Genomic DNA, 27,507 nt, shown 5'->3' on the forward strand with positions numbered 1-27,507 from the left:
AGGTTTGCACACACTGCAGCAGGGATTTTGGCCCACTCCTCCATACAGACCTTCTCCAGATCCTTCAGGTTTCGGGGCTGTCGCTGGGCAATACGAACTTTCAGCTCCCTCCAAAGATTTTCTATTGGGTTCAGGTCTGGAGACTGGCTAGGCCACTCCAGGACCTTGAGATGCTTCTTACGGAGCCACGTCTTAGTTGCCCTGGCTGTGTGTTTCGGGTCGTTGTCATGCTGGAAGACCCAGCCACGACCCATCTTCAATGCTCTTACTGAGGGAAGGAGGGTGTTGGCCAAGATCTCGCGATACATGGCCCCATCCATCCTCCCCTCAATACGGTGCAGTCGTCCTGTCCCCTTTGCAGAACAGCATCCCCAAAGAATGATGTTTCCACCTCCATGCTTCACGGTTGGGATGGTGTTCTTGGGGTTGTCCTCATCCTTCTTCTTCCTCCAAACACGGCGAGTGGAGTTTAGACCAAAAATCTCTATTTTTGTCTCATCAGACCACATGACCTTCTCCCATTCCTCCTCTGGATCATCCAGATGGTCATTGGCAAACTTCAGACGGGCCTGGACATGCGCTGGCTTGAGCAGGGGGACCTTGCGGGCGCTGCAGGATTTTAATCCATGACGGCGTAGTGTGTTACTAATGGTTTTCTTTGAGACTGTGGTCCCAGCTCTCTTCATGTCATTGACCAGGTCCTGCCGTGTAGTTCTGGGCTGATCCCTCACCTTCCTCATGATCATTGATGCCCCACGAGGTGAGATCTTGCATGGAGCCCCAGACCGAGGGTGATTGACCTTCATCTTGAACTTCTTCCATGTTCTAATAATTGCGCCAACAGTTGTTGCCTTCTCACCAAGCTGCTTGCCTATTGTCCTGTAGCCCATCCCAGCCTTGTGCAGGTCTACAATGTTATCCCTGATGTCCTTACACAGCTCTCTGGTCTTGGCCATTGTGGAGAGGTTGGAGTCTGTTTGAGTGTGTGGACAGGTGCAGTTAATACAGGTAATGACTGGAGAACAGGAGGGCTTCTTAAAGAAAAACTAACAGGTCTGTGAGAGCCGGAATTCTTACTGGTTGGTAGGTGATCAAATACTTATGACATGCAATAAAATGCAAATGAATTACTTAAAAATCATACAATGTGATTTTCTGGATTTTTGTTTTAGTTTCTGTCTCTCACAGTTGAAGTGTACCTATGATAAAAATTACAGACCTCTACATGCTTTGGAAGTAGGAAAACCTGCAAAATCGTCAGTGTATCAAATACTTGTTCTCCCCACTGTATCTACATAGGCGTACAGAGGCCCATTATCAGCAACCATCACTCCTGTTGTTCCAATGGCACGTTGTGTTAGCTAATCCAAGTGTATCATTTTAAAAAGGCTAATTGATCATTAGAAACCCCTTTTGCAATTGACAAAACAGCTGAAAACTGTTGTGCTAATTAAAGAAGAAATAAAACTGGCCTTCATTAGACTAGTTGAGTATCTGGAGCATCAGCATTTGTGGGTTCGATTACAGACTCAAAATGGCCAGAAACAAAGACTTTCTTCTGAAACTCGTCAGTCTATTCTTGTTCTGGGAAATGGAGTATATTCCATGCGAGAAATTGCCAAGAAACTCAAGATCTCATACAACACTGTATACTACTCCCTTCACAGAACAGAGCAAACTGGCCCTAACCAGAATAGAAAGAGTGGGAGGCCCCAGTGCACAACTGAGCAAGAGGACAAGTACATTAGTGTCTAGATTGAGAAACAGACGCCTCACAAGTCCTCAACTGGCAGCTTTGTTAAATAGTACCCGCAAAAGACCAGTCTCAACGTCAACAGTGAAGAGGCGACTCCGGGATGCTGGCCTTCCAGACACTAATGTACTTGTCCTCTTGCTCAGTTGTGCACCGGGGCCTCCCACTCCTATTTGTATTCTGGTTAGTGTCAGTTTGCGCTGTTCTGTGAAGGGAGTAGTACATAGTGTTGTACGAGATAATCAGTTTCTTGGCAATTTCTCACATGGAATAGCCTTCATTTCTCAGAACAAGAATAGACTGACAAGTTTCAGAATAAAGTACTTGGTTTCTGGACATTTTGAGCCTGTAATCGAAACCAAATGCTGATGCTCCAGATACTCAACTAGTCTAAAGAAGGCCTGTTTTATTTCTTCTTTAAATCAGAACAGTTTTCAGCTGTGCTAACATAATTGCAAAAGGGGTTTCTAATGATCAATTAGCTTTTTAAAATGATAAACTTGGATTAGCTAACACAACGTCCCATTGGAACACAGGAGTGATGGTTGAAGATAAATGGGCCTCTGTACGCCTACGTTTATATTCCATTAAAAATCAGCCGTTTCCAGCTACAATAGTCATTTACAACATTAACAATGTCTACACTGTATTTCTGATCAATTTGATATTATTTTAAAATGGACCAAAAACGTTTTGCTTTTCTTTCAAAACAAGTAAAATGTCTAAATGATCCCAAACTTTTGAACGGTAGTGTGTGTGTGTCATAAATATATATACATACTCAACATTTGACACCTACTCATTCCAGGGTATTGTAGAATAATAGCTAAGACATCAAAACTATGAAATAAAACATGGAATCATGTAGTAACCAAATTAAAGTGTTAAATCAAAATACATTTTATTTTTGATTCTTCAAAGTAGCCACCCTTTGAACACTCTTGGCATTCTCTCAACCAGCTTCACCTGGAATGCTTTTCCAACAGTCTTGAAGGAGTTCCCATATATGCTGAGCAATTGTTGGCTGCTTTTACTTCACTGCGGTCCAACTCATCCCAAACCAACTCAATTGGGTTGAGGTTGGGTGATTGTGGAGGCCAGGTCATCTAATTCAGCACTCTCCTTCTTAGTCAAATAGCCCTTACACAGCCTGGGGGTGTGTTGGGTCATTGTGCTGTTGAAAAACAAATGATATCCCATCTGGTTTGGGCTTAGTGGGACTGGCGTATGGCTGCAGAATGCTGTGGTAACCATGCTGGTTAAACGTGCCTTGAATTCTAAATAAATCACAGAGAGTGTCAGCAGCAAAGCACCCCCACCTCCATGGTGGTTACGACACATACAGAGATCATCCGTTCACCTACTCTATGTCTCACGACACAGCGGTCGGAACCAAAAATCTCCAATTTGGACTCATCAGACCGAAAGGACAAATGTGTCCATTGCTCATGTTTCTGGGCCCAAGCTGGTCTCTTCTTATTAATGGTGTCATTTGGAAGTGGTTTCTTTGCAGCAATTCGACAATGAAGGCCTGATTGATGCAGTCTCCTCTGAACGGCTGATGTTGCAATGTGTCTGTTAATTGAACTCTGTAAAGCATTTATTTGGGCTGCAATTTCTGAGGCTGGTAACTCGAATGAACTCTTCCTCTGCAGCAGAGGTAACTCTGGGTCTTCCTTTGCTGTGGCAGTCCTCATGAAAGCCAGTTTCATCATAGCGCTTGATGGTTTTTGCGATTGCACTCAAAGTAACTTTCAAAGTCCTTGACATTTTCCCAACTGACTGATCTTCATGTCTTAAAGTAATGATGGACTGTTGTTTCTCTTTGCTTATTTGAGCTGTTCTTGCCATAATATGGACTTGGTATTTTACCAAACAGGGCTATTTTCTGTATACCACCCCTTTCTTGTCAGAACAACTGATTGGCTCAAACGCATTAAGGAAAGAAATTCCACAAATTAACTTTTAACAATGCACACCTGTTAATTGAAATGCATTCCAGGTGACTACCTCATGAAGCTGGTTGAGAGAATGCCAAAACTGTGCAAAGCCATCAAGGCAAAAGGGTGGCTACTTTTAACAATCTCAAATATAAAATATAATTTGATTTGTGTAACACTTTTTTGGTTACTACATATGTCCATATGTTACTTGATAGTTTTGATGTATTCACTATTATTCTACAATGTAGAAATAGTAAAAAATAAAAACCCTGGAATGAGGTGTATTCAGACTCAACTTTTTCCACATTGTGTTACGTTACAGTCTTATTCAAAAGAATCACGACACAATACCCCATAATGACAAAGCAAAAACAAGTTAAAAAACAGAAATACCTTATTTACATCAGTATTCAGACCCTTTGCTAAATTGAGCTCATGTGCATCCTGTTTCCATTGATCATCCTTGAGATGTTTCTACAACTTGATTGGAGTCCACCTGTGGTAAATTCAATTGATTGGACATGATTTGGAAAGGCACACACCTGTCTATATAAGGTTCCACAGTTGACAGTGAATGTCAGAACAAAAACAAAGCCACGAGGTTGAAGGAATTGTCCATAGAGCTCCAAGACAGGATTGTGTCGAAGCACAGATCTGGGGAAGGGTACCAAAACATTTCTGCAGCATTGAATGTCCACAAGAAGACAGTGGGCTCCATCATTCTTAAATGGAAGAAGTTTGGAACCATCAAGACTCTTTCTAGAGCGGTCCGCCCGGCCAAACTGAGCAATCAGGGGAAAAGGGCCTTGGTCAGGGAGGTGGCCAAGAACCCGATGGTCATCTGTGGAGATGGGAGAACTTTCATTGCACGAGTAAAGTAATACTGCAGCAGGAGGATTTGATTATTAAAAAATAAATACATTCTAAGAGGAAATCAGTTTTGATAGGACCTACAGTAGTAGGACATTTATTATGTCAGGTGCTGTAGAATTTGAGCGAGCGAGAGAGAAAGACCACTGAAGTGAATTGATGTCAATTCTGTGGCGCAGGGAGTGAACAAATGAAGATACAATACCTCTAAGTTCAATGGCCACGTGTTTCACTTAGCTATGGATTTACTCATCTAGTCTCTACCAAATGACGCTATAACAAGGAATAAACTGCTTCATCATCATAGTTCAGTCTTACACCAACTACAGAGCAGATTGCTGTGGCTGCACACCCTGTACATGCTGCAGGTGCTATTAAAGTGCTTGTCTTGTCATTGGGTTCCCTTTAAATCTAGTGCTAATCGGCCAGTCGTGTGTAATTATTGGTCAGCGTGTTCATCGAGTCCCACCAGCGGAGAGCTCTGAAAGGTAGTCTGGAGGAAATCCATTCGATGGCAAATACGGCACGCCCAAGGTTTGTGTCCCACTCACATCTAGAGGTGGGACGGATGGGGATGAATGCACGGCCAAACAAACAGACAAGTGAACATGCACAAGTATGTTCATACACACACACACAAAGACAGAGCGAGAGATTATACTGAGTGAGAGTTTCTCATCACAGAGAACAAAGTAATCCCCCCCACCCCCCTCTTCCTTCTCTCCACACCTTCACTCTGGAGCTAATAAGGCTGAGTATAGCACACCCTACTGATGCAGTGTGAATCCTGCTTCCCTCCCTCTCACCATCTCTCTCCTTCACCGTTTCCCCTCCTTTCCCCTGATGCACTTGTTCTCCCCTATATCGTCCTCATCTCCTCCCTCGCAGTCCAAATGAAATGTTCAATTATTAAATCGCTGGCACGCAGAGGCGCTCGCTCCCTTGCACATCGCTAAGGAGGAGAGGAGCACAGAACACAAAGTAGTAGGAGACAGGAGAGTCTTATGCGCCACGACAGCTTGACTGAACTGGGTCATGAGCATTTTGGGAGAAACAATCGTCTGAGAAGCGCTCAGCAATGACAAGCCCGAACACCACATCTCATCTTCAGACAGGCTGTAACGTAGGAGAGGAGCTGAGGGTCTCTGGGTATGTTAGAAGCTGGAGAGGAACTGTTTTTTTTAATAAACATCAATATTCTTATGAGACCCTTTATGAAATGATGTTGGAGTGGGGGGGGGGGGGGGGGGGGCCCGAGCCTATTTCCAAAGGGGTGTGTCTGCTAAACTACAGTATACAGTTCATTCAGAAAGTATTCAGACACCTTCCCCTTTTCCACATTGATAACATTTTAAAAAATCTTCAATCTACACACAATACCCTATAATGACAGAGCAAAACAAAAACAGAAACACCTTATTTACATGACCCTTTGCCATGAGACTCGAAATTGAGCTCAGGTGCATCCTATGTCTATTGATCATCATTTAGATGTTTCTTCAACTTAATTGGAGACCACCAGTTGTAAATTATATTGATTGGAAATAATTTGGAAAGGCACAAACCTGTCTATATAATGTCCCACAGTTGACAGTGCATGTCAGAAAAACCAAGACATGAGGTCAAAGAAATTGTCCATAGAGCTCCGATACAGGATTGTGTCGAGGCACAGATCTGGGAAAGGGTACCAAAAAAAATCCTGCAGCATTGAAGTACCCCAAGAACACAGTGGCCTCCATCACTCTTCAATGGAAGAAGTTTGGAAACACTAAGTCTCTAAAATGGCCGCCCAGCCAAACTGAGCAATTGAGGGAGAAGGGCCTTGGTCAGGGAGGTGACCAAGAATCCAATAGTCGCTCTAGAGTTCCTCTGTGGAGATGGGAGAACCTTCCAGAAGGACAAGCATCTCTGCAGCACTCCACCAAATCAGGCCTTTATGGTAGAGCGGCCAGACAGAAGCCACTCCTCAGTAAAAGGCACAACAGTCCGCTTGGAGTTTACCAAAAGGCACCTAAAAAGGACTCTCAGACCATGATGAAACCAAAATTGAACTCTTTGCCCTGAATGCCAAGCGTCACATCTGGAAGAAACCTAGCACCATCCCTATGGTGAAGCATGGTGGTGGCATCATCATGCTGTGGAGATGTTATTCAGCGGCAGTAACTGGGAAACTATTCAGGATCCGAGGGAAAGATGAACAGAGCAAAGTAAAGAGAGAGATCTATGATGAAGAGCGCTCTGGAGCAGGTTAAGACCTCAGACTGGAGGAAAGGTTCACCTTCCAACTGGACAATGACCCTAAGCACATAGCCAAGACAATGCAGGAGTGGCTTGGGGACAAGTCTCTGAATATCTATGAGTTGCAGAGCCAGAGCCAGAGCCCGGACTTGAACCCGATCAAACATCACTGGAGAGGCCTGGAAATAGCTTTGCAGCGACGCTCCCCTTCCAACCTGACTGAGCTTGAGAGGATCTGCAGAGAAGAACAGGAGGAACTCCCAAAAATACAGGTGTGCCCAGCTTGTAGCATCATACCCAAGAAGACTTGAGGCTGTAATCACTGCCAAAGTGCTTCAACAAAGTACTGAGTTAAGGGTCTGAATATTTATATAAATGTGATATTTCCAATTTTTGTTTTTATACGTTTGCAAACATTTCCCAAAACCTGTTTTTGCTTTGTCATTATTGGGTCATATGACGGTCTTGTGATAATCAAAATGTGCCAGATGAGACTGGCGGGGGTTGACAGTAACCAGGCCCCCCTCTCTCACTTCGGGTGGGGGGGGGTAGCTGCTGGATGGTCAACAGTTCACACCCTGTTGTAAATTACAGGACGAGGAGACTTTCTTTCCCCCCTTTTAGTATCAACCAAAGGAATGTATTTGTTTCACAGACAGTTTTTTGCCGAAACTCTCACACGGTCAAAAGTGGATACTGGAACAATATTTGTAACAATGTGGAGAATGGTCAGTGGGGAGCTATAGAAAACTAATGTCAGATGGGTTTTCATTTTGTGATGTCGTAAAAAAATTGTATGCACGAAACACTGTAACTTGAAAAGTATCTCCCCTTTATCTGTCAAGTTTCCATCCAATATGTTGTGCATATAATATGAAAAGTATTTTTGTTAAAATATGAATGTGATTTTAAGAGAATCTCTCCATAGTAAGTAGCCACGCCCCAAATTAGGTCAGAGACTGTGTCAGACTGACAGAACAATCCCCTTTTGACTAGTGTGCATAAAAAGCTTGCCAACTAAATTAAGTTTCCAATACCAGGAAACTTGAGGTTGGAACTTTGACACGAGGTGAAGAAATAAACTCGCCTTTCTTTAGACCAGAGAGACGGCAAGCTGCAGCTCATGTCCATCGTGGTTCGAATCCTGAATAATCAACACGAGGTGTGGGTGAGAAGCTCACCTCTCAGACAATCACTTAGACAGCTGATTAGCTGTCGCGAGTCAAATATCTAGAAAAGTGAATGTAAGTGAGACTATCCTACTACGCTCATCACCGGGAACAACAGTAGAAGACGGGAAAGGGGAGACCCCTTCTGGACAATCAGAGCCATCCAGCTTGTCGCTCTAAGGCCAAACAACCTTCCTAAGGAGGGCTGGTTCCGACCAAACAAAGGCCCTCGCACATAAATACATTGATGATTTCTTAATCCAAATGGGCGGTGGTTCGTGTGCAAACTATATGATTAATGTGAGAATAGTTCTGAAATGTCTTTTTTTTTTTCGCTCTCCCCTCTACATATCGTTGCGTAAAAAGCCACCATATTGTAAAAGTCTGCTACGGATCTTTGTCTCGTGTATTAAGTGTGTATGTTATTATTTAGTTAGCTAGTAAATAAATAATTAAACCAATTGGTGTAGTACTGAATCATGAGTAAGACTGGGTTTTTTGCAGATGCATGAGGTTACGACTGTTCAGAATGATTTTATGATAAGAGGTAATGATTAATAAGATGACCGTTGAGCGATGTAATAGATATATCTTAAGAGTTTCATTTGGGAGATGGTAATTCTTTAAAAAAAAACTCTTCCATGGTGCCCCAAATTTCTAATGAGTTCGTTGTTAGAGGATTCATTTAAAATCGGGTAACAATTAAACATAGTTAGTAGATTAAATAAATAACAGTCAGATTAATGAAAGTAAAGTCACAACAGGGGTATCTTCTGTAGATTGTTGAGGGGAAAAAAATATTTAATCAATTTTAGAATAAGGCTGTAACGTAACAAATTGGAGAAAGTCAAGGGGTCTGAATACTTTCCTTGCAAAAGTATTCAGACCCCTTGGATTTCATCACATTTGGTTTACAAAGTGAGATTAAAATGGATTTGTAATTTTCTATCAACAATCTAAACAAAATAGTCTGTCAATGTGGGAAAAAAATGTAAATGTTATATAAATAAAAATGTAATCAATAAAATAGTCGTTGCTTAAGTATTCAGCTCCCTGAGTCAATACATGTTAGGAAAACCTTACAGCTGTGAGTCTTCTTGGGTAAGTCTATAAGAGCTTTGCACACCTGGATTGTGCAATATTAGCCCATTATTCTGTAAAAAATTTGTCAAGCTCTGTCAAGATGTAGGGGTCATGGCTAAACAGCATTTTTAAAGTCTTGCCACAGAATTTCAAGCAGAATTAAGTCAAACTGTAACTTGGACACTCAGGAACATCCACGGTCATCTTGGTAAGCATTTCCAGTTGAAATTTGGCTTTGTGTTTTAGGTTATTGTCCTGCTGAAAGGTGAATTCTTCTCCCAGTGCTTGGTGTAAAGCAGACTGAAGCAGGTTTGCTCTACCATTTTCCCTGTGCTTCGCTCCATTCTGTTTCTTTTTATCCTGAAAAGGTATTTGCTGATGTCAAGCATACTCATACCATGATGCAGCCACCACCATGCTTGAAAATTTAGGCCAAAAAGTATGCCTTTGCCATGTTGTTTTTGCAGTTAGTGCCTTGATGCATACAAGATACATGTTTTGGAAAATGTGTATTCTGTATATTTATATTATTGGGGAGTCACTACAATGTTGATCCATCCTCAGCTCGCCCTTCACAGCCATTTAACTCTGTAGCGGTTTTAAAATCCCCAATGGCCACATGGTGACATCCCTGAGCAGTTTCATTCCTGCCCTGCAGCTCACTTCAGAAGGACAACTGTATCTTTGAAGTGTCTAGTGGTTTAATAACATAAGTAACTTGACCATGCTTACAGAAATATTCAATGTCTGATTTGTTATTGTTACACATCTACCAATCACTGCCCTTTTTATGATGCTTGAAATTCAATACATGGAGGGACCTTACAGATGTTATATGGGGGACAGAAGGGTCAATTTTACACCTTTACTAACTTAATCTTGCCTGAAAAAAAAGGGGCTGAATACCTCGCATGCAACGACTATATGTTATATTTTTTCTTAATCTTAAAAAAAACATTAAAATGTCCCACTTTGACAGAGTATTTTGTGTATATTGGTAATAAATGACAAATCTATTTTAATCCCACATCGTAACACAAAATTTAGAGAAATCCAAGGGGTCTGAATAGTTTTGCAAGGCAAAAGTTAGTGGCAGTTGATGGCCTTATTTCTATTACAGCATATTGGATGACTGTCATTCATATTCCATTCACTCAGCTCAATGTAACATCAATAGGTTTAAGCTACTACATGATACTCAAATTTGCCCTATACACACCATGAGGTTGCTAAAACCTAGCCTACAAATGAAAGTTTATAACGTAGGTGCACAGGTACAGAGACAAATTGGAGTAATCAAGGTGACAGTGACATATTCAATACCACCTTGCACACTCTTGCCAGCATCTAGCGGATCTAAGGTGTAATCATTAGTCCAAACAGTTGCTAACATTTTGCAACAAAACGAAGAGTTTTTGGACAAATTTCGGTAGGTCCAGCCCCGTTTGCTTCCATTTAAGAAACGTTTCGCAAAACAGAATTAGCGGAATGAATACACCCCTGATCACCGGCACACAGTTCATACAATTTTGAAGAAATGTATTTGTTCAAAACCGTTCAACTAGCATCTCACTGAGTCACTTTTGATTGAATGGACAACATGTCAGTTCATACTGCAAGAGCTCTGATAGGTTGGAGGACGTCCTCTGGAAGTCGTTATAATTACTATAGTAAGTCTTTGGAAGGGGGTGAGAACCATGAGCCTCCTAAGTTCTGTATTGAAGTCAATGTACACAGAAAATAGAAAATAGCTGTCCTCTGATACACCAGGGTGCTACCCTACTGAGTGTTGTTGAGGCTACTGTAGACCTTCATTGCAAAACATGGTTTAAATCCGTTATTTGGTGACATAAAACTATACTAAATATATTCATATCTAAAAAAAAAAAATGTAAAAAAAAGTTTTGTAATGTTTCACTATTTTGATCAAATTCACTGAGTAGGATGGTCCTCCCCTTCCTCCTCTGAGGAGCCTCCACTGTTTGCAGTGTTTTATATGATGATTTTTACTACAGAATACTGCTAACCCCAATACTGACATGACACTCCCCATTCAGAAGGATGGAAATGCAATGTTCCTTGAGCGTTGTTTGGATGGGACATGTTATTTCTCCCAGTTCTTTTCCCAGATCAGATGACCTTGTTTCCAGAAGCGAGCGGGCACATTCCCAGCTGATTACAGTAGGACCCTATTGGGAGTAGGAGCTGGTGAGGGGAAAACTTTCCATCAGCTGCGTGCGAGTTCTGCACACACACACACACACACACACACACACACACACACAGGGGACGCTAGGCACACAGGGGACGCTAGGCACACAGGGGACGCTAGGCACACAGGGGACGCTAGGCACACAGGGGACGCTAGGCACACAGGGGACGCTAGGCACACACACACTGGCAAGGGGAAACCTTTCAATGAGCTGGGTGTGAGCGCTACACACACACACACGAGGGAAACCCGGAGATGAGGACTGCTGGAGGGTATAATCAATTCCTGTCAAGTGTAATACTCTTGGTTTATAACCTGATGTACTAAGATGGCAGTGTATCGCCTGTAGCACACACACTATCAACCTCACTTTGGGGTTTCAGGTTTGGACAGAATTGGAGTGGATGTAAGATAAGAGTTGCTTAGCCTTGTAACAATTGACTGTCCACATCCCTATGCATAACATGCTGTCTACTATTGACAGCATGTCTATGATTGACAGTCCACCACCCTATCCAAAATGTGCTGTCGATGATTGACAGGTCTTCTGTCTATGATTGAGAGTCCTTCACCTCCCTATCCAAAATGTGCTGTCCATGCTTTCATCTCAGGAACTGTGTTTACCTTAAAAAGGGGCCATCAGGATTTCTAACAGTGTGGTTTTAACACCTCCTAGTCCCCAGGTAGTCAGAACTCATTGTTAAAAATAGAAAAAGGTAAAGGGCACCACTACAGCTAAAGAACCTTAATCAGATTCTCCACAGGGGGAGACTGCATCTTATTTTCCCACTGTCTGCTCCCAGCACTTATCCAGGAAGAGAACCAGAGTATGAATGTCTACAAGAGGAATCCCCTACCCTGGGCCAAAATATTCATGCATGCATACATACTACACATGACCACCGGCAGTCGGGTGCACACACACACAGTGGGTAGAGAGAGACTGCTGAAAGTGTTGTCACACTAGCCCTAAGCTACCAGCAGGGTACCAGACACCACCCCCCCTCTCATCCCCCCACTGCTACTTTTGGCCAATGGGAGCAACTCTCTGTGTGTGTGTGTCCTCTGACTATAGGGCATTCTGGAATAGCCTTGCTCTCATCTAAATGAAGCAAGTCCTCCAATCAGTTCCCTCTTTAAAAAAAAAACTCTTAAGGATCAGACCTAAAATGACATTAATGGGGCATAATCGCAGCTTTTCAATAAGTTGGACTCTGACCATGTCTTGTGTAAAGACTTCCAGCAGAGAACATCTAGATATGATTTATTAAGAATGGATGCATTAAGAATGTGTACCTACATACACGCACAAGGGTACTTACTAATAGAGCACTTCATTGGCTTCGTGTCTTTCATAGCGCACTGTCTCACACATTATCCTGTAGGAGAGAGAGGGAAGGACAGAGGAGAGGGGTGGGGCGAGAGGGGGGAAGAGAGGAGATGGGAGAGGAGAGAAGAGAGGAGACAACAGTGACAGCAGTGACAGTTAACAAATACAATAGAACAGATGGATGGTTGGGTTCACTAAGTTTAGTTTATTGAGTTTGTAGAAGCTCTCCGAGTTTACCTTTTTAAGAGGAAGGAAATGTCAGTATTTTAAAAGTAACTCATGTGCCTTGGCATTTGTGAAACTTTATTTTAGTAAACAGCGATATCAAAAAACACAAACTCCCAAAAACAGCCCAGAGCATGTCATGCATATTATTGTTGCTCAAGGATTCAAAACAAGCAGGAGAAAAACAAGTCTCTGAGAACTAGCTACCGCAGAGGAAAACAACATTCCTTTAAGGTGTTACTAGTTTTAGTCTCATCAGGGTATTGTACAACTGCTAATCACAGATCATCCATGTAATTAACAAGTATAAATTCATGTGTAATTCATTTGATCAATCTGAATCAATGTGCGAGCTCTCACCTCAGTTGGTGTTCTCTGAGGTTCGACAGGGCCTCCATCCCATGCAGATAGGAGTAGACTATCTCCAGGTCCTGTGTGAATAGAGGAGATGCGTCAGTTTATTAGCATTTTAACATTCCGATTTTACCGGGTGCAGGGTGTTGGAATATCATGGGAAAAAGGTCAGCGTGTTAACAGTAGACAGACATGAAGAGTCAGCCGTTATAAGATCCAAACAACCTTTCTAAAATGGCCAGTGCTGTCCCTAATACATACAATACCAGTCAAAAGTTTGGACACACCTACTCATTCAATGGTTTTTCTTTAATTTTTAAAATTTTCTACATTGAGAATAATAGTGAAGACACCAAAACTATGATATAACACAGAATCATGTAGTAACCAAAAAAGTGTTAAACAAATCAAAATATATTTTAGATTCTTCAAAGTAGCCACCCTTTGCCTTGATGACAGCTTTGCACACTTGGAATTCTCAACCAGCTTCACCTGGAATGTTTTCCAACAGTCTTGAAGGAGTTCCCACATATGCTGAGCACTTGTTTGCTGCTTTTCCTTCACTCTGCGATCCAACTCATCCCAAACCATCTCAATTGGGTTGAGGTCGGGTGATTGTGGAGGCCACGTCATCTGATGCAGCACTCCATCACTCTCCTTGGTCAAATAGCCCTGACAGTCTGGAGATGTGTTGGGTCATTTTCCTGTTGAAAAACAAATGATAGTCCCTCTAAGCGCAAAACAGATCGGATGGCATATCGCTGCAGAATGCTGTGGTAGCCATGCTGTTTGTGTTTCTTGAATTCTAAATAAATCAGTGTCTCCAGCAAGCACCATCACACCTCCTCCTCCATGGGAAGCACACATGCGGAGATCATCCGTTCACTTACTCTGTCTCACAAAGACACAGTGGTTGAAACCAAAAATCTCAAGCAGTCTCCTCTGAACAGTAGATGTTGAGATGTGTCTGTTACTTGAACTCTGAAGCATTTATTTGGGATGCAATTCCTGAGGCTGGTAACTAATGAACTTATCTTCTGTAGCAGAGTTAACTCTGGATCTTCCTTTCCCATGGCGGTCATCATGAGAGCCAGTTTTATCATAGCGCTTGATGGTTTTTGCAACTGCACTTGAAGAAATGTTCAAAGTTCTTGAAATATCCCAGATTGGCTGACCTTCATGTCTTAATTAAAGTAATGATGGACTGTCGTTTCTCTTTACTTATTTGAGCTGTTCTTGCCAAAATATGGAATTGGTCTTTTACCAAATAGGGCTATCTTCTGTATACCAACCCTACCTTGTCACAACAGAACTGATTGGCTCAAACACATTAAGGAAATTCCACAAATGAACCTTTAACAAGGCACACCTGTTAATTGAAATGCATTCCAGCTGATGACCTCATGAAGCTGGTTGAGAGAATGCCAAGAGTGTGCAAAGCTGTCAAGGCAACGGGTGGCTACATTCAAGAATCTCAAATATATATATTTGTTTCACAATTTTTTGGTTACTACATGATTCCATGTGTTATTTTGTAGTTTTGATGTCTTCACTATTATTCTACAATGTAGAAAATAGTAAAAATAAAGAAAAAACCTGACAGACATGTAGACAGACACACCTCCTCTGCCATTCAAGGCAAAATACTACACCCTTAGAGGCCCAAAGAAAATGCCTGTGCAAAGCACCTAATCTAAGAAAGATACATTTTAGAGACCAAAAAGAAAACAGGACGGGTGGTGCTTCCCTTCATTTGTCTTGACTTTGTCAGCAGACACCAAGCTCTGGGCTCTGAAACCGTCTGACACCAAGGGGAATGAATGGAGAGGTCAACCGGTTTGAAGCACCTCAGGTTAGAGGTCAAAGATTGAGAAAGGGGAGGTGGTGTTTGGTTAAAATGACCTGCGTGTCGTACCAAAGTGTGAGTTACTACAAACAAGACCATAGATCAAACACTGTTGAGCAGATCAAAGCTGAAATGTGATCTTTTGCAAGTTAATATTAGAACAATCACATGAGTTTATAACGTATGCACATTGAACAGACAAGGGCTATAGGCTATTATGCAAAGTTAGAATTGCTAATAGGATATCAAAGATACACCCTACCCATCAAAATATACTACATTCATGCAATGCAAAACACTGTTCAGACCGTTGGCTGTTGGTTGAATTAGAACTAAAAAACCTAAACTAGGTTGGCCTTCAAAGCTCCATCGACTGGGTTACCTCGCCCCATGTTACATCATACAGTGATATCCCCAGCCGAATAATAGCCTTATGTTCTGTTCTGACGTCGCTCACTGATTTGTATACTGTGTGGGCCTGATAATTCTGCTTGGAGACTGGCTAGGTTCTGGCACCATCTACTGTACAAGGACAGGACAGGCCAGTTTATTTGGGATTTAACATAACAAAATGGCACAGTACATTGAAACAAATTATCCAGCAAGCTGATATGAATAGAAATTGTTAACACCAAAATAAGACATATTGACATTCTTATAGTTGTGACTAGATAGATGTAGGCCTAGTAAAATATGAGAATATGATTACAAAAGGTGCTATACAATGATTTTAAGCAAGACAAATACTGCCAATTCCATTTTTGTGAGGGATAATCTGGACTCATTATGCCTCAATGTTGCTTACATAGAATGAACAGTGAACATGCTGATTCACACGGGACACCAAGGCCCTGTCGAAAGCTTAGGTGACATTTTTCAGTCTTCCCTAAAGTAGGCTTAATCACAGATTTGAGAGGTTGGTAGGTGAACACACTAGGGTGGAAAACTTGCTTTGATTTATCCAATCAACTACAGTAACAGACTATAACCGAAAGGAAGGGTTGTAAAGAAGATTCCAAACACCAGCGCACAAGTCTAATTTCCCATTGCCATACATGGAAGCAGACCTTACCAAGAACGACCACTAGGTGGCATGCTACTGGTGTGTTTTCCCATAGGCCTACTATAGCACAGTGTTGGAAAGAGCGCCACTCATACGCCACTCAGGAGCACCAGTGAGAGAGACAAATATGCAGACCCATCAATTGTGGCTTTGGTCTTAAATATTTCAGATTGACTCGAGATTAGCTCCATGGAAAGAATGCGAGGGACACCATTTTTCCACTGCCTCTCACTACCATGCACTTTCATTTTCCGGTTTTGTGTTTTTGGATTGGATAACGTTTGAGATGTTGGGGCCAACTGCAAAACACTGGGGGGGGGGGATATGTCCAAGTTCATCTGGTATTGCATATTGACGGCAATGACTGTATAGACTCATGGTAGGGGAGTGGGATAAGAGTCAAGCAATGTCAAGTTAGATGAGTGTGTGTGAGAGAGACAGCGAAAGAGAAAGAAAGAAAGAAAGCATTTGATGAGGGTGCTTAATAAGTGCTATTCAAGCACATCTTTGAAATACCAGATGTTAGTCTTTATGGGGTCTGGGACATTTTTCTCTGTTACCATCCAATTCCTGCTTATTTCCTTAGATCAGGGGGATCTAGTGTTTCACTACACCTCTGGATCTGAGTCAGACAGTAGCAGTGTTGTGTACCATACTGTAGGCAAACTATCAGAGGTATTTCCTCCCAGGACATTAGGGCATTAGCCAACAATGATAGCCTTGTGTTCTTTGTTTTGGGCACCAATATGACCAAGGCTGCCTCTCCAGTCTCCATTATCTATGGTTTGTTGTGTAACTCCATGGGCAGTAGGGTACAGAACAGGGCTCTGGGCCAACCTGTTGATAGACATGACAATCAGTTGAGCAGAGAGAGTTCCAGGAGGAAATTAATGTTTAGCTAAAACCATGCACGTCCACTGAGATCCTGGATTCAAGTTAAGAGGAGGCCTATAACATGATCATTTAGATTCAAGTTATGATGGGAACTAAGCCTATAACATTATAACTTAGTATATAACTTAAATTCGAGGGTGAAGAATTTACAACATTGGCATAAAAAAAATTGAGATTCCAGTCAGCAATCGTCTACTTGACCTCAAATCGCTCCCTTTCACTTTCAATAAAATGGCAAGGACACGAATAACAAAGCCTCATTTAAATTCTAAAACGGCAGCCACTCCTTATCTCAAATCCTCTGATGTGTCTGCAAACAAGATAGGGCGCTTTCATTGTCCGCTCCTTTCATTGGTCTGAATGAGTATTTGGTAAATTCATTTGGGTGAATGCAAACCAACCTGCATCTTATCACACTGACACTGTAGGCGAAACATCAAAACGGGGGCTCACAACCTTAAAGACCTGTGCGGAAGGTAAACTTGGACTTACAAAGAGGACAGCGGGTAGTCTAGTGGTTAGTGTAGGGCCAGTAACCGAAAGGTCGCTAGTTCCAATCCCCAAGCAGACAAGGTGAAAAATCTGTCAATGTGCCCTTAAGCAAGGCACTTAACCCTAATCGCTCCAGGGTCACCACTGATAATACAAGCACCCACCAAATTATGATTTATTACCATTTTAAACCTCATTCTCTTAGCTAAGAGACGTCCAATGTTGTAACATATGAGCCTATATATTATAATGATACAATATCTGAGATTGCTGTGAGAATTTTAAATGTGGGATTGGCAGTTGTGGTTAATGTGGCCTTTGATATTAAAATAATATGACATGTTATTGGCCATAAAACTCGCCATGGGATGAGTGTAATGAGCACTTCATTGGGTGCATTGACCTTACAAAGGGAAGTTACATAATACTCACTCCTGTCATTGGTTAAGACCGTGTTACCATCATAATCTCTATCACACAGTCAACAGTAGCAGTCAGTCAACAGTAGCATTCAGTCAACAGTAGCAGCCTCCAATACATCGTAAAATAGAGATTTTAAACAGCTGATAGTCAATGGGATTCATCTCTTTAGCAGATCAGTGATCACCTTGAAGGAAAGAACAAAGGATGTATTTTAAAAGTATATCAGGAGACAGTCACTCAACTACTGGGCATTCGTGACAGAGATAGAGACCAACAGTAAGGCCACGTGTGGGAAAGCATGGGTCTGTCACTGATGAGAAGTTGTTGCCAACATCAAGTTCTGTGAGCCACATCCTGTTGGCATGCCTTGTGTAACTAGTCTGGTTCTCTGCTCCATCAAAACAATGTGTCATCGACCAGTTAGCTCAGATCATTAGCATGTCTCCGCCTTAAGATGCCGGTGTCCCCGATCCCTGGCAGGCAGGCACGTCAAGAATTGGCCTTTTAAATCTGGGACGCTTCGCGCAGAGACCGTGGTTCTGTTTCGGGGAAAAGCATAAATTAATCTCCTGCGACTCAGAGCCGAGCCATGCTAGATTCACAACAGATCGCTAACTTGTCACCGGCTGAGGGTGATGATTTCACCATATCTTCAGAGGGCAATGAGACGTGGCAACAAGTTCATAGATTAACCTAGCGATCGGTGACGCGGTGGAACAAAAAAATAAAGCGAAAAACACCCCCATTATCAGTATGATTGCCGCCATTTTGATTTCCGACCTTGATCCTTAACCAGGTTAGGCCTCTTTAACCTGATCGTCCATCCCACCAAGCAGAGTCCCAGTTTCAATGGATCCCCTTACCGTGACAGTAGAGGGGCCATCTTGTGTGTCAGCCAGGGGTGAGGACTGCATTCCTCAGATGACACTGCCGAGACAAATAACACACAAGGCCTATGCTATGCCCTCCACCGCTCCCTAACCTATGGAAGGTATGACATGTCGGGAGGAAGAGGCATCTGGGTCGTCCATTAGTTAGAACAGGTCTTGTGCCTGGATACATTCTGGTGCTAGCCAGAGACCGCTCACTGTCAAGTCTTACAGTAAGACTCCTGAATAGCTAATCATATTACTACCCAGACTATTTGCATTGCCCCCCCCCCCCCCCCCCCCCCCCCCTTCTACGCTGCTGCTACTCTCTATTATCTATGCATAGTCACTTTAATAACTCTACCTACATGTACATATTACCTCGACACCGGTGCCCCCGCACATTGACTCTGTACCGGCACCCCCTGTCTAAGGCCCCGCTATTGTTATTTACTGCTGCTCTTTACTTATTTGTTATTCTTCTCTCTTACTTTTTTATGTTGGTATTTTCTTAAAACTGCATTGTTGGTTAAGGACTTATAAGTAAGCATTTCACTGTAAGGTCTACAACTGTTGTATTCTGCGCATGTGACAAATACAATTTGATGTTAGCAATTTTCTGTGTATTTTTTTTATTTAACTAGGCAAGTCAGTTAAGAACAAATTCTTATTTACAATGACAGCCTACCCCAGCAAAACCCAGACGACAGTGGGCCAATTGTGCACCGCCCTATGGGACTCCCAATCACAGGCGGATGTGATTCAGCCTGGATTCGAACCAGGGACTGTAGTGACACCTCTTGCAGTGCCTTAAACCGGCGCGCCACTCGGGAACAGTGAGAAGAACAACATGCCAAACAACGCTCATATGCTCCACATACATATTTTTAAAAAAGGCATATTCTGCAATATGTCCTGCTGTACAAGTATCATTTATATGAATGCCATTGGGCTGAAACACAGAATTCAAATTGAGGCTTTAATGTAATCAGTATTTAGTAAGGCAGCTGACTGGAAGGAGGGTATGAGTGTATAGAGAGAGGCAGAGGACAGAGACACACAGTGGTGAAGGTCACCAGGTCAGTGTTGTCTACTGTCAAGTATGTGAAAATGGCACAGAGTAGGTTTATACTGTCAGTTCAGCACAAACACACCCCAGCCCCCATCGGTGTCAGTGTGCCAAGCAGGACTCATGAGGCCCCCAGCCCATTCAAAATAGCAAGGACAACAGTTTATCCAAAATGTTGTAGGAGACACGTACACCTCTGGCAGGCAGGCGGGTGCATAATGCTTGTGCAAGTGTGTGTCATTGTGGAAGTAACATCAATAATGTGTGCAGTGGTATGTGCACGTGTGTATTCCTATGTATGCCTGTGAGTGAGAGGACATTGACTGCTGTCCTTGAATATCTATTGACAAAGAGTGTGGGGCCTGAGGGATATTTTTATCAATTGCCCAGTGCGACCAGACAGCAGGTGGAACCTTTATGTAGGAGGGCAAGGTCACAGAGTAGCTGGGCGCTACACAGTATCAGTGGGTGTCCTGACTCCTGGCAAAGAGAAGGCCAACGATCTTGTTTTCCAAACTCCATGTGCACTGCACTATGGTAGGAATGTTGGTGTGGGGCAACACTTGTTTCCCCCTGGTGCTACCTTGAAATTATTAGCTAAGGCTGGCACCAACACACATTACACAAAGCTAAGTAGCTAGTAGCAGCATTAGTATTGCTGTGCTAGCTAACTCCAACAAGCTAAGACAACACAGCACACAAACAACCCGGAAATTGGAAGAAAAACTATGTGAGGCAATGGAAAAAGAAAACAATTGCGAATGCTAATCGATAATTTCAAGGAAACCCAATCTCTAGCAGTGCTTCACACCCTGTTTGTGTGAATTGTGGGAGGAGGGGATGTGGTGGATTTCAGTAACAGGAATCTAGGAGGCATGTGAATGAGCTTAGCACCCTCCACTTGAGCTGCCAGGATAAAGACTAAGAACAATAGCACAGTGAGATTCCTTAAGCATGCAAATAGGATGCATGCTAGGCTAAAATGAGCAGTTGGTGGTATGCACTCTTTGGACTACCATATTTCTTAAAATCAGAAACATCTACCCTGCGTTCTATATTGCAACTTACAAGTAGGAATCTTCAATGTATTCATTTATAAGATGACAATACATGGGACCAATAGGGTGTACAGGCCTCGACTTTTATTTAAAAAAAAATATTTAACCTTTATTTAACCAGGTAGGCCAGTTGAGAACAAGTTTTCATTTACAAGTGCGACCTGTCCAAGATAAAGCAAAGCAGTGCGACAAAAACAACAGAGTTACACATGGGATAAACAATCGTACAGTCTGATGACGACCACACTAGATATTATGCTAATGCTAACGCACTGCTAATATTGATGAACATTGGTGACCACTGCACTAGCTATCATGCTAACACACTGCTAACATTCATTGTAAGCTTCAAAAAAGGCTCAGGACTGGTACATTTCACCATTACACTGCATTCATTCATCAGAGCATGGAAAACCAGAGAAGTAAAAAAATATATATATACTAAAAATAGACAAGTTTGGAAGCACTGACGCTCCGAACCTTATGAATATGCATATTGACTCCAGGGCGGTTCGGTGAGCACGGCTGTTGAAGCAGGAGCCTTCAGGCGACGTCACGTGCGGAGGTCCTTGTTAGAGTCATTATTGTTGGTTATGAGCAGGGTGAGGGGGTGCGGCGTCAAAGGATTAAAACTATAAAATAGTCCCCTCACTGTGCTTCGTTACAGATCGTTATTTCCAAACCCAAGTGAGTGAACAATAAATGGGGCCCGTTTCTAAGGCTACCTTATAACCTACAGTATTCGCAGCTGTAGTAGTAATACCTGGCTGTAGTCAATACTACCTAAATTGGACTGAACTCATGTATCACAATCTTAAACGTGATCTCATAACAAGATAGCAGTAAGCTGCTGGCTTGAAACGTGTCTGAGGTAAAGTAACCAGAGGAGCTTCAGTTATCAACACGGCTAATCACTTGTTAATGTGTAAGAATCTGATGATAAGATGGCTTCACTGTTAACCTGTCAGACCCTCAGGTAGGCAACTAGGGGATAGGAACTTTAAATGAGAACGGATTTCTGCCTGTGCTGGCATAACTTTCTGTAGAATCATTCCTTTGGCTCCATGGTGGGGAAATTGGCACATTACATAAACATTCTATTGGGGTTAGTTGCATATTTGCAAAGGTTGTCGTCAGCATAGAGGAATATTCTGAATAAGTAGGCTAGTTATTTTTGTAAGAATTTTTGTATTACTGAATTATTCTTATTGAAAAACAGCCAAGACAATTCCATGTACAATATCATAAGGTACTGACAAAACTCATAAAATGTGCAATTATTTTCGTGTTCAGGAAGCTAAATTCAGCCACTGTTATTGTTGTTTTTTATCTCCAAACTACAACCCCCTGGCAAAAACCAAGCAACTGATATCTTCTGAATAATTGACGTGGTAAATAAAGATGTATGCATAATTCATGAGTATGTTTACATTTCCTCAGGTTGAATCCTCAGAGAGGTAATCAAGATGGCAGCGACAGTCTCGTTTGTGAGCAAACATTTAACAATGTTATTTTGTGGGAATGTGGGGAAACGGCAATGTTACGCCTAAGACTATGTATAGATAACAGAATTATGGGGACGGGGAGTGGGGGGGGCTGGTAAGAATGTCGGGGGGTGTTTGGGGGAAAACAGAAAATCCTGAAGGAAATAAATAACTTCTGATACAGCTTTTCATTGGGATAAGAAAGATGGTGCAATCAAGTTGGTATAATACCAGCGAAAAGTGTATCCATGTTGAATAATGCAACATGTAGACGCGGCACTGAATATCAGATTATGCATTGTGAGGACACGACATTGTAACCCTGCTATGCCTCTGGGTGCGAAAGAACCAAATCGGTCTACGCTAAATGAGCATTAACTTGCCCGCAGGCCTTCGGTGTGGTGTTATTTTAACGTTATCCACACAACATTAATCAAGCGACATCGATACAGGATCTCAACAGTCATCTAATTAGCACTGTATTTTATGCTTTGAGCAGGGCGTGAGTAACTATAGATCACAATTATGCAAGCATGGTTAGACATGGCAATACATCAAAGTTAACCATGAATTAGCCAATCAAAACATTGAAACTAGACCAAAAAAAGTTACCGCTTAACTAACCACAGCAGGCTATTCAAACATTACCGGTACAAAATGGTGTATAAGTGTTGACCAAACCCCTACAAGGGGATAACAAACTTCTGACCAGATACTGTTAACCGTACAACCAACCATGACTTTGTCCACAACCTCTTATCATGCTTCATAAATGTAACACAACCATTGCCCCTCGACTCCAACCCTCTAACCTAACCACAATGGCCCAGTATGGATTTAACCGTGGACTCTGAACACTCGTTTCAACAAAAGGATAATTCAGCACTGTCATTCAACCAAGTTGTAGCAGGTCCCAGCCAGGAACAAAGCCAACTGTCGGGCAAAATGAAATACGCTCCATCTCGCCCAAACAAAGCCCTCAAAAGAGGTGCGGGGTAATCAAAGTTACAGAACATCCCATAAAGAGCAATTCATGCTAATCCACCCCAAAATAAAGCAAAATTGGTAGACTTATATTAACTAAGGTGAATTTGACCAAACAAATGATTTGCTGTATGGGGATAAATATGCCAAAATGTATTGTATTGTTTTGTTTTTCTGTCTAATTAAATATACAAGCATGGCAGGGCTGGGGGCCAAGGTCATGAATCATAAGTAGTTTGGGATGATAATAGCAAGTCAGGTCTGGCTCGAATGGGCTTCGATATAGTGCTGCTTTAAAATCAGCCATTCTCTCGGCTCCTGTGGCCATTAATCCTCCACATATCCGCCAGTGCATATTTTCAGGCCTCCACTTCGGGTATTTATGGAAACCAATAATCAATCTCCTTACAATTTCTCCCCTCAGCATTCTCTGAAAGGCAATTCCAGCCATGGGTTATGATGATATCGTGCCCCGGTTGCTAGGGAACAACCAGTCAAAACTGCTTTGCTACGAGCATGGCTTTCATTATGGGGGAATATTTTGGGCTCCAAAGGTGTAAATTCTCCCCCCTCACCAGGTGAGTATGGAATTTTGGGGGGTAGTAAATCTAAGGTGGCAAATGGTGACATCTTTAGATTGATGAGAGGTGAGCTCCTCTCTCATCTTGATGGGTTTTCAATGACAGGGAGGGTTTAGAAGGACTTGTAAACCGAGATATCCTTTATGATATGCAGGTCGACTGCTCACAACTGGGCATTTCTATTCTTTAGAGAAGGAATGCACACATGCGTCACCCTCGCAAATAACGCCACACACACACACACACCTCTCCCAAACCACTCCCCCAAGCCACACACACAGCAAATCCTGAACACCAACACTGAATAAATGCATTTGTGGCTCTCTAGCAGTACATAGGGGCATTTCAATTGCTCTATCTTCCGAGTCAAGGTTACTCCCCCTCGTCACTAGCCCTGTGTTTAGTGTGATTCAAGAGGGTCTTTGATATCTGGGGGTTATTTGTGCAGGGACAACATGCCCCCAGTCATCTGGGAGCAGGCCAGAGTCAATAACGTTTCCTTGAACGTTTCACCGGTAATGGAGCTGTGAGTCACCAACACTGCTTTAACGTTCCAGTGATTCCAGTCTGATTCAGTAAGGTCCCAAATTCAGCCCATACAAACGCATTGAATAACAGATTTACTACATGGAACATAGTCGTCATAATAGTTTGTAGGCCAAACCGTTCGGACACTACACACAATTTCGCGAGAAGACCGATTTTCAGGATGTCTCATGGTCTGACAAACACCGCTCTAGCGCTTTCACCGCAGATGCGAAAGTGCGATATTGGCAGATGCAGTGGACTGAGATGCATCCAATGCAACAACAAAAAACATCTCTAGCTTTAACAGATTTTTATGGTGATGTTTTTATTATGCTAATTAGATTTATGCGGGGGCACGGACATTGACTCTAGGGGGTTTAAAAAAATACTGATGTATGCTGTATGTATGCTGATGGTGTCATTTGGTTGACATGGATACAGGAGCTCCCATGACGAAGAGACATTTAATACTAGGTCTACTAGACTATGTGTCAGTGTGACGTCCTGGCAGGGTAATGGTCCATTCTTGTGCCACAATGAATTAAGACATATAACATGAAGGCATCTGTTATTTAGTGCAATTACTTAGTATGTAGACTACTACAAATCAACAGTATTAATGTTTAGAAAAAAAGCCTTGCTCTTGGAAATAGGAAATCAGTGTTTATCAGATAGCCTTTCAAATGTTCCTGCACTTCCTGTATACAAAGTAGCCTTAGGATCCCACCCAAGGACCTAGCGCCTCACCACGTCTAAAAAACTGCCTCAACTACAGACGGTGGTATTTCAAGCTATATCCTGAGGATGTTGTTTAACAGAGGAGTGATTTCACTATTGTTATCTGGCAGGCCCCAAGTCACAAGTGTAGACTTCCTCAGGGCAATACTCACCAAACCTAATCATGTTACAAAAAAAAAAAAAGTGGATTTTTCCATTCAAGGGTTGTTCTCAAAGCTTAGAGGATTTGGAAAATAAAGACCCCTGGATATTGGGGTATTCTGCTGGTGTGGAATGGAGATGCATCCATTTCAGTGGGTGTTGCTGCAAATGTTGGCCTACTTGACTCAATGTTTTTTCCAACGAGGCTAACCATTACAAGTTGAGTAGGCCTAGGCTATATTTTAAAAATAAATATTAAAAAAAATAAAATAAAAAGATATGTTTGGCATGGGTACAACTACAGTTTAATGTATGCATGTACAGTACCAGTCAAAAGATCAGACACCTACTCATTCAAGGGTTCTTATACCTCTAAAATCTCAAATATATTTTGATTTGTTTAACACTTTTTTGGTTACTACATGATTCCATATGTGTTGTTTCATAGTGTTGTCTTCACTGTTATTATACAATGTAGAAAACAGTAAAAATAAAGAAAAACCTCTTGAATGAGTGTGTCCAAACTTTTGACGCATGCATGTCCAGTATTCCTGCACATTGTAAATATGTACTGGAACTGACTCTGTATAAAGTAAGCTTAATTACTTTATCATGTTCTTATTTTTAGTTTCTGTTCTACCTTGTTAGTATTAGTATGCTGAAGCAGCAGTTGGTTAGTGGTAGTCCTGGGGGCTTTATTGTCCGTCCCATTGGGTAACTAATGACTTGTTTGAAGTGTGCACTAATCCAATATTTGTTTGCCTTCACTGAACAGCTCGAGTTATCATGTGATCTCTTAGACATTTGTTTAATTGATTTATTGTACATTTGTTGGATTTACATCAGTGTCTCGCCTTGTATTGTTTTCATGCTGGTGCACATGGGTAGCCTATTACCAAGGCCATGTTTTGGTAGAGGGTGTGTCAGTTGTGTTTTGTCTATACCTTACCTAAGGTTAATTAAAGCACTATAAGTCACTCCACTCAACTTGCTGACGTGTGGCACACTGTTCACATTCCCTGCTGAAACCAATTTCTGCTTGTCAAAAGCCATCAAGATCAGTGTAATTAGCTTGTTGCCACACTGGGAGTAACTGTTTTACCCAACTACAAGTTGTTATGTCGCATGCACAAGTACAGTGAAATTCCTTTCACTGTACTAACCCCAACAACTCAGTAATCAATAACAATGTAATACTAAAAATAAGTAAAGCCCCCAGGACTAACATTAACTACCAACTGACGCCACAGAATTGTCCCCTTGTATCATGTCGCACTTAAAGGAACTCGACAAAGTACACAAAAATGGGAGGTCACCCACCCCCCTCCTTGTTTTCAAATTGGGTCACGCCCATGTAATAACTAATTCACTAGACTGACCACCACTAGTCTGTGCCTGACCTGGGCAATATGCAAATGTCCTGATGAAAACAAGCTTAGGTTAATTAAGTTCATTACATATAGGGGATTAGGCCAGAAATAGGTCTACACAATGGTACCTAATGTGACAGGGCAAAGCCTGGCAGTCCAGATTAGACACACCAAAAACAACCTCTAAATCTGGAAACAGATTGCAGCACACTTAGAGAGCTGAGGGAACGCCAGCTAAATACCACAACACCAAAGCTCAGCAACCTCCTTTCTTTTCAAATGACAGTGTATTCCAAAAGTATTCAACCCCCTTGACTTTTTTCCATAGCATTATTCTAAAATGTATTCATTTGCCCCCCCATCAATGTACATACAATACCCCCTAATGACAAAGCAAAAACTGTTTGTGCAAATGTATTAAATATAAAAAAAGGAAATATCAAATTTACATAAGTATTCAGACCCTTTACTCTGTACTTTGTTGAAGCACCTTTGGCAGCGATTACAGACTCGAATCTTGGGTATGACGCTACAAGCTTGGCACACCTGTATTTGGGGAGTTTCTCCCATTCTTTGCTGATCCTCTCAAGCTCTGTCAGGTTGGATGGGGAGCATCACTACACAGCTATTTTCAGGTCTCTCCAGAGATGTTCGATCGAGTTCAAGTCCGGGCTCTGGCTGGGCCACTCAAAGACATTCAGAGACCTGTCCCGAAGCCACTCCAGCGTTGTCTTGACTATGTGCTTAGGGTCTTTGTCCTATTGGAAGGTGAACTGTCACCCCACTCAGA

General features: G+C 42.1%; 1 protein-coding gene across 1 annotated transcript in view; it reads right to left on the minus strand.

Moving 5' to 3' along the window:
• Nucleotides 1–27,507, minus strand: part of LOC120048027 (rap guanine nucleotide exchange factor 2-like) — a 148,149-nt gene that overhangs the window by 91,671 nt on the left and 28,971 nt on the right. The window contains exons 2-3 of the mRNA XM_038993699.1: nucleotides 13,184–13,254; nucleotides 12,591–12,647 (exon numbers count right to left, since the gene is read on the minus strand). Of these exons, the coding sequence (XP_038849627.1) occupies nucleotides 12,591–12,647; nucleotides 13,184–13,254 (128 nt within the window). The remainder of the gene's footprint in view (nucleotides 1–12,590; nucleotides 12,648–13,183; nucleotides 13,255–27,507) is intronic.

This window comes from Salvelinus namaycush, chromosome 5, assembly GCF_016432855.1.
Source record: "Salvelinus namaycush isolate Seneca chromosome 5, SaNama_1.0, whole genome shotgun sequence".
Classification (NCBI taxonomy): Eukaryota; Metazoa; Chordata; class Actinopteri; order Salmoniformes; family Salmonidae; genus Salvelinus; species Salvelinus namaycush.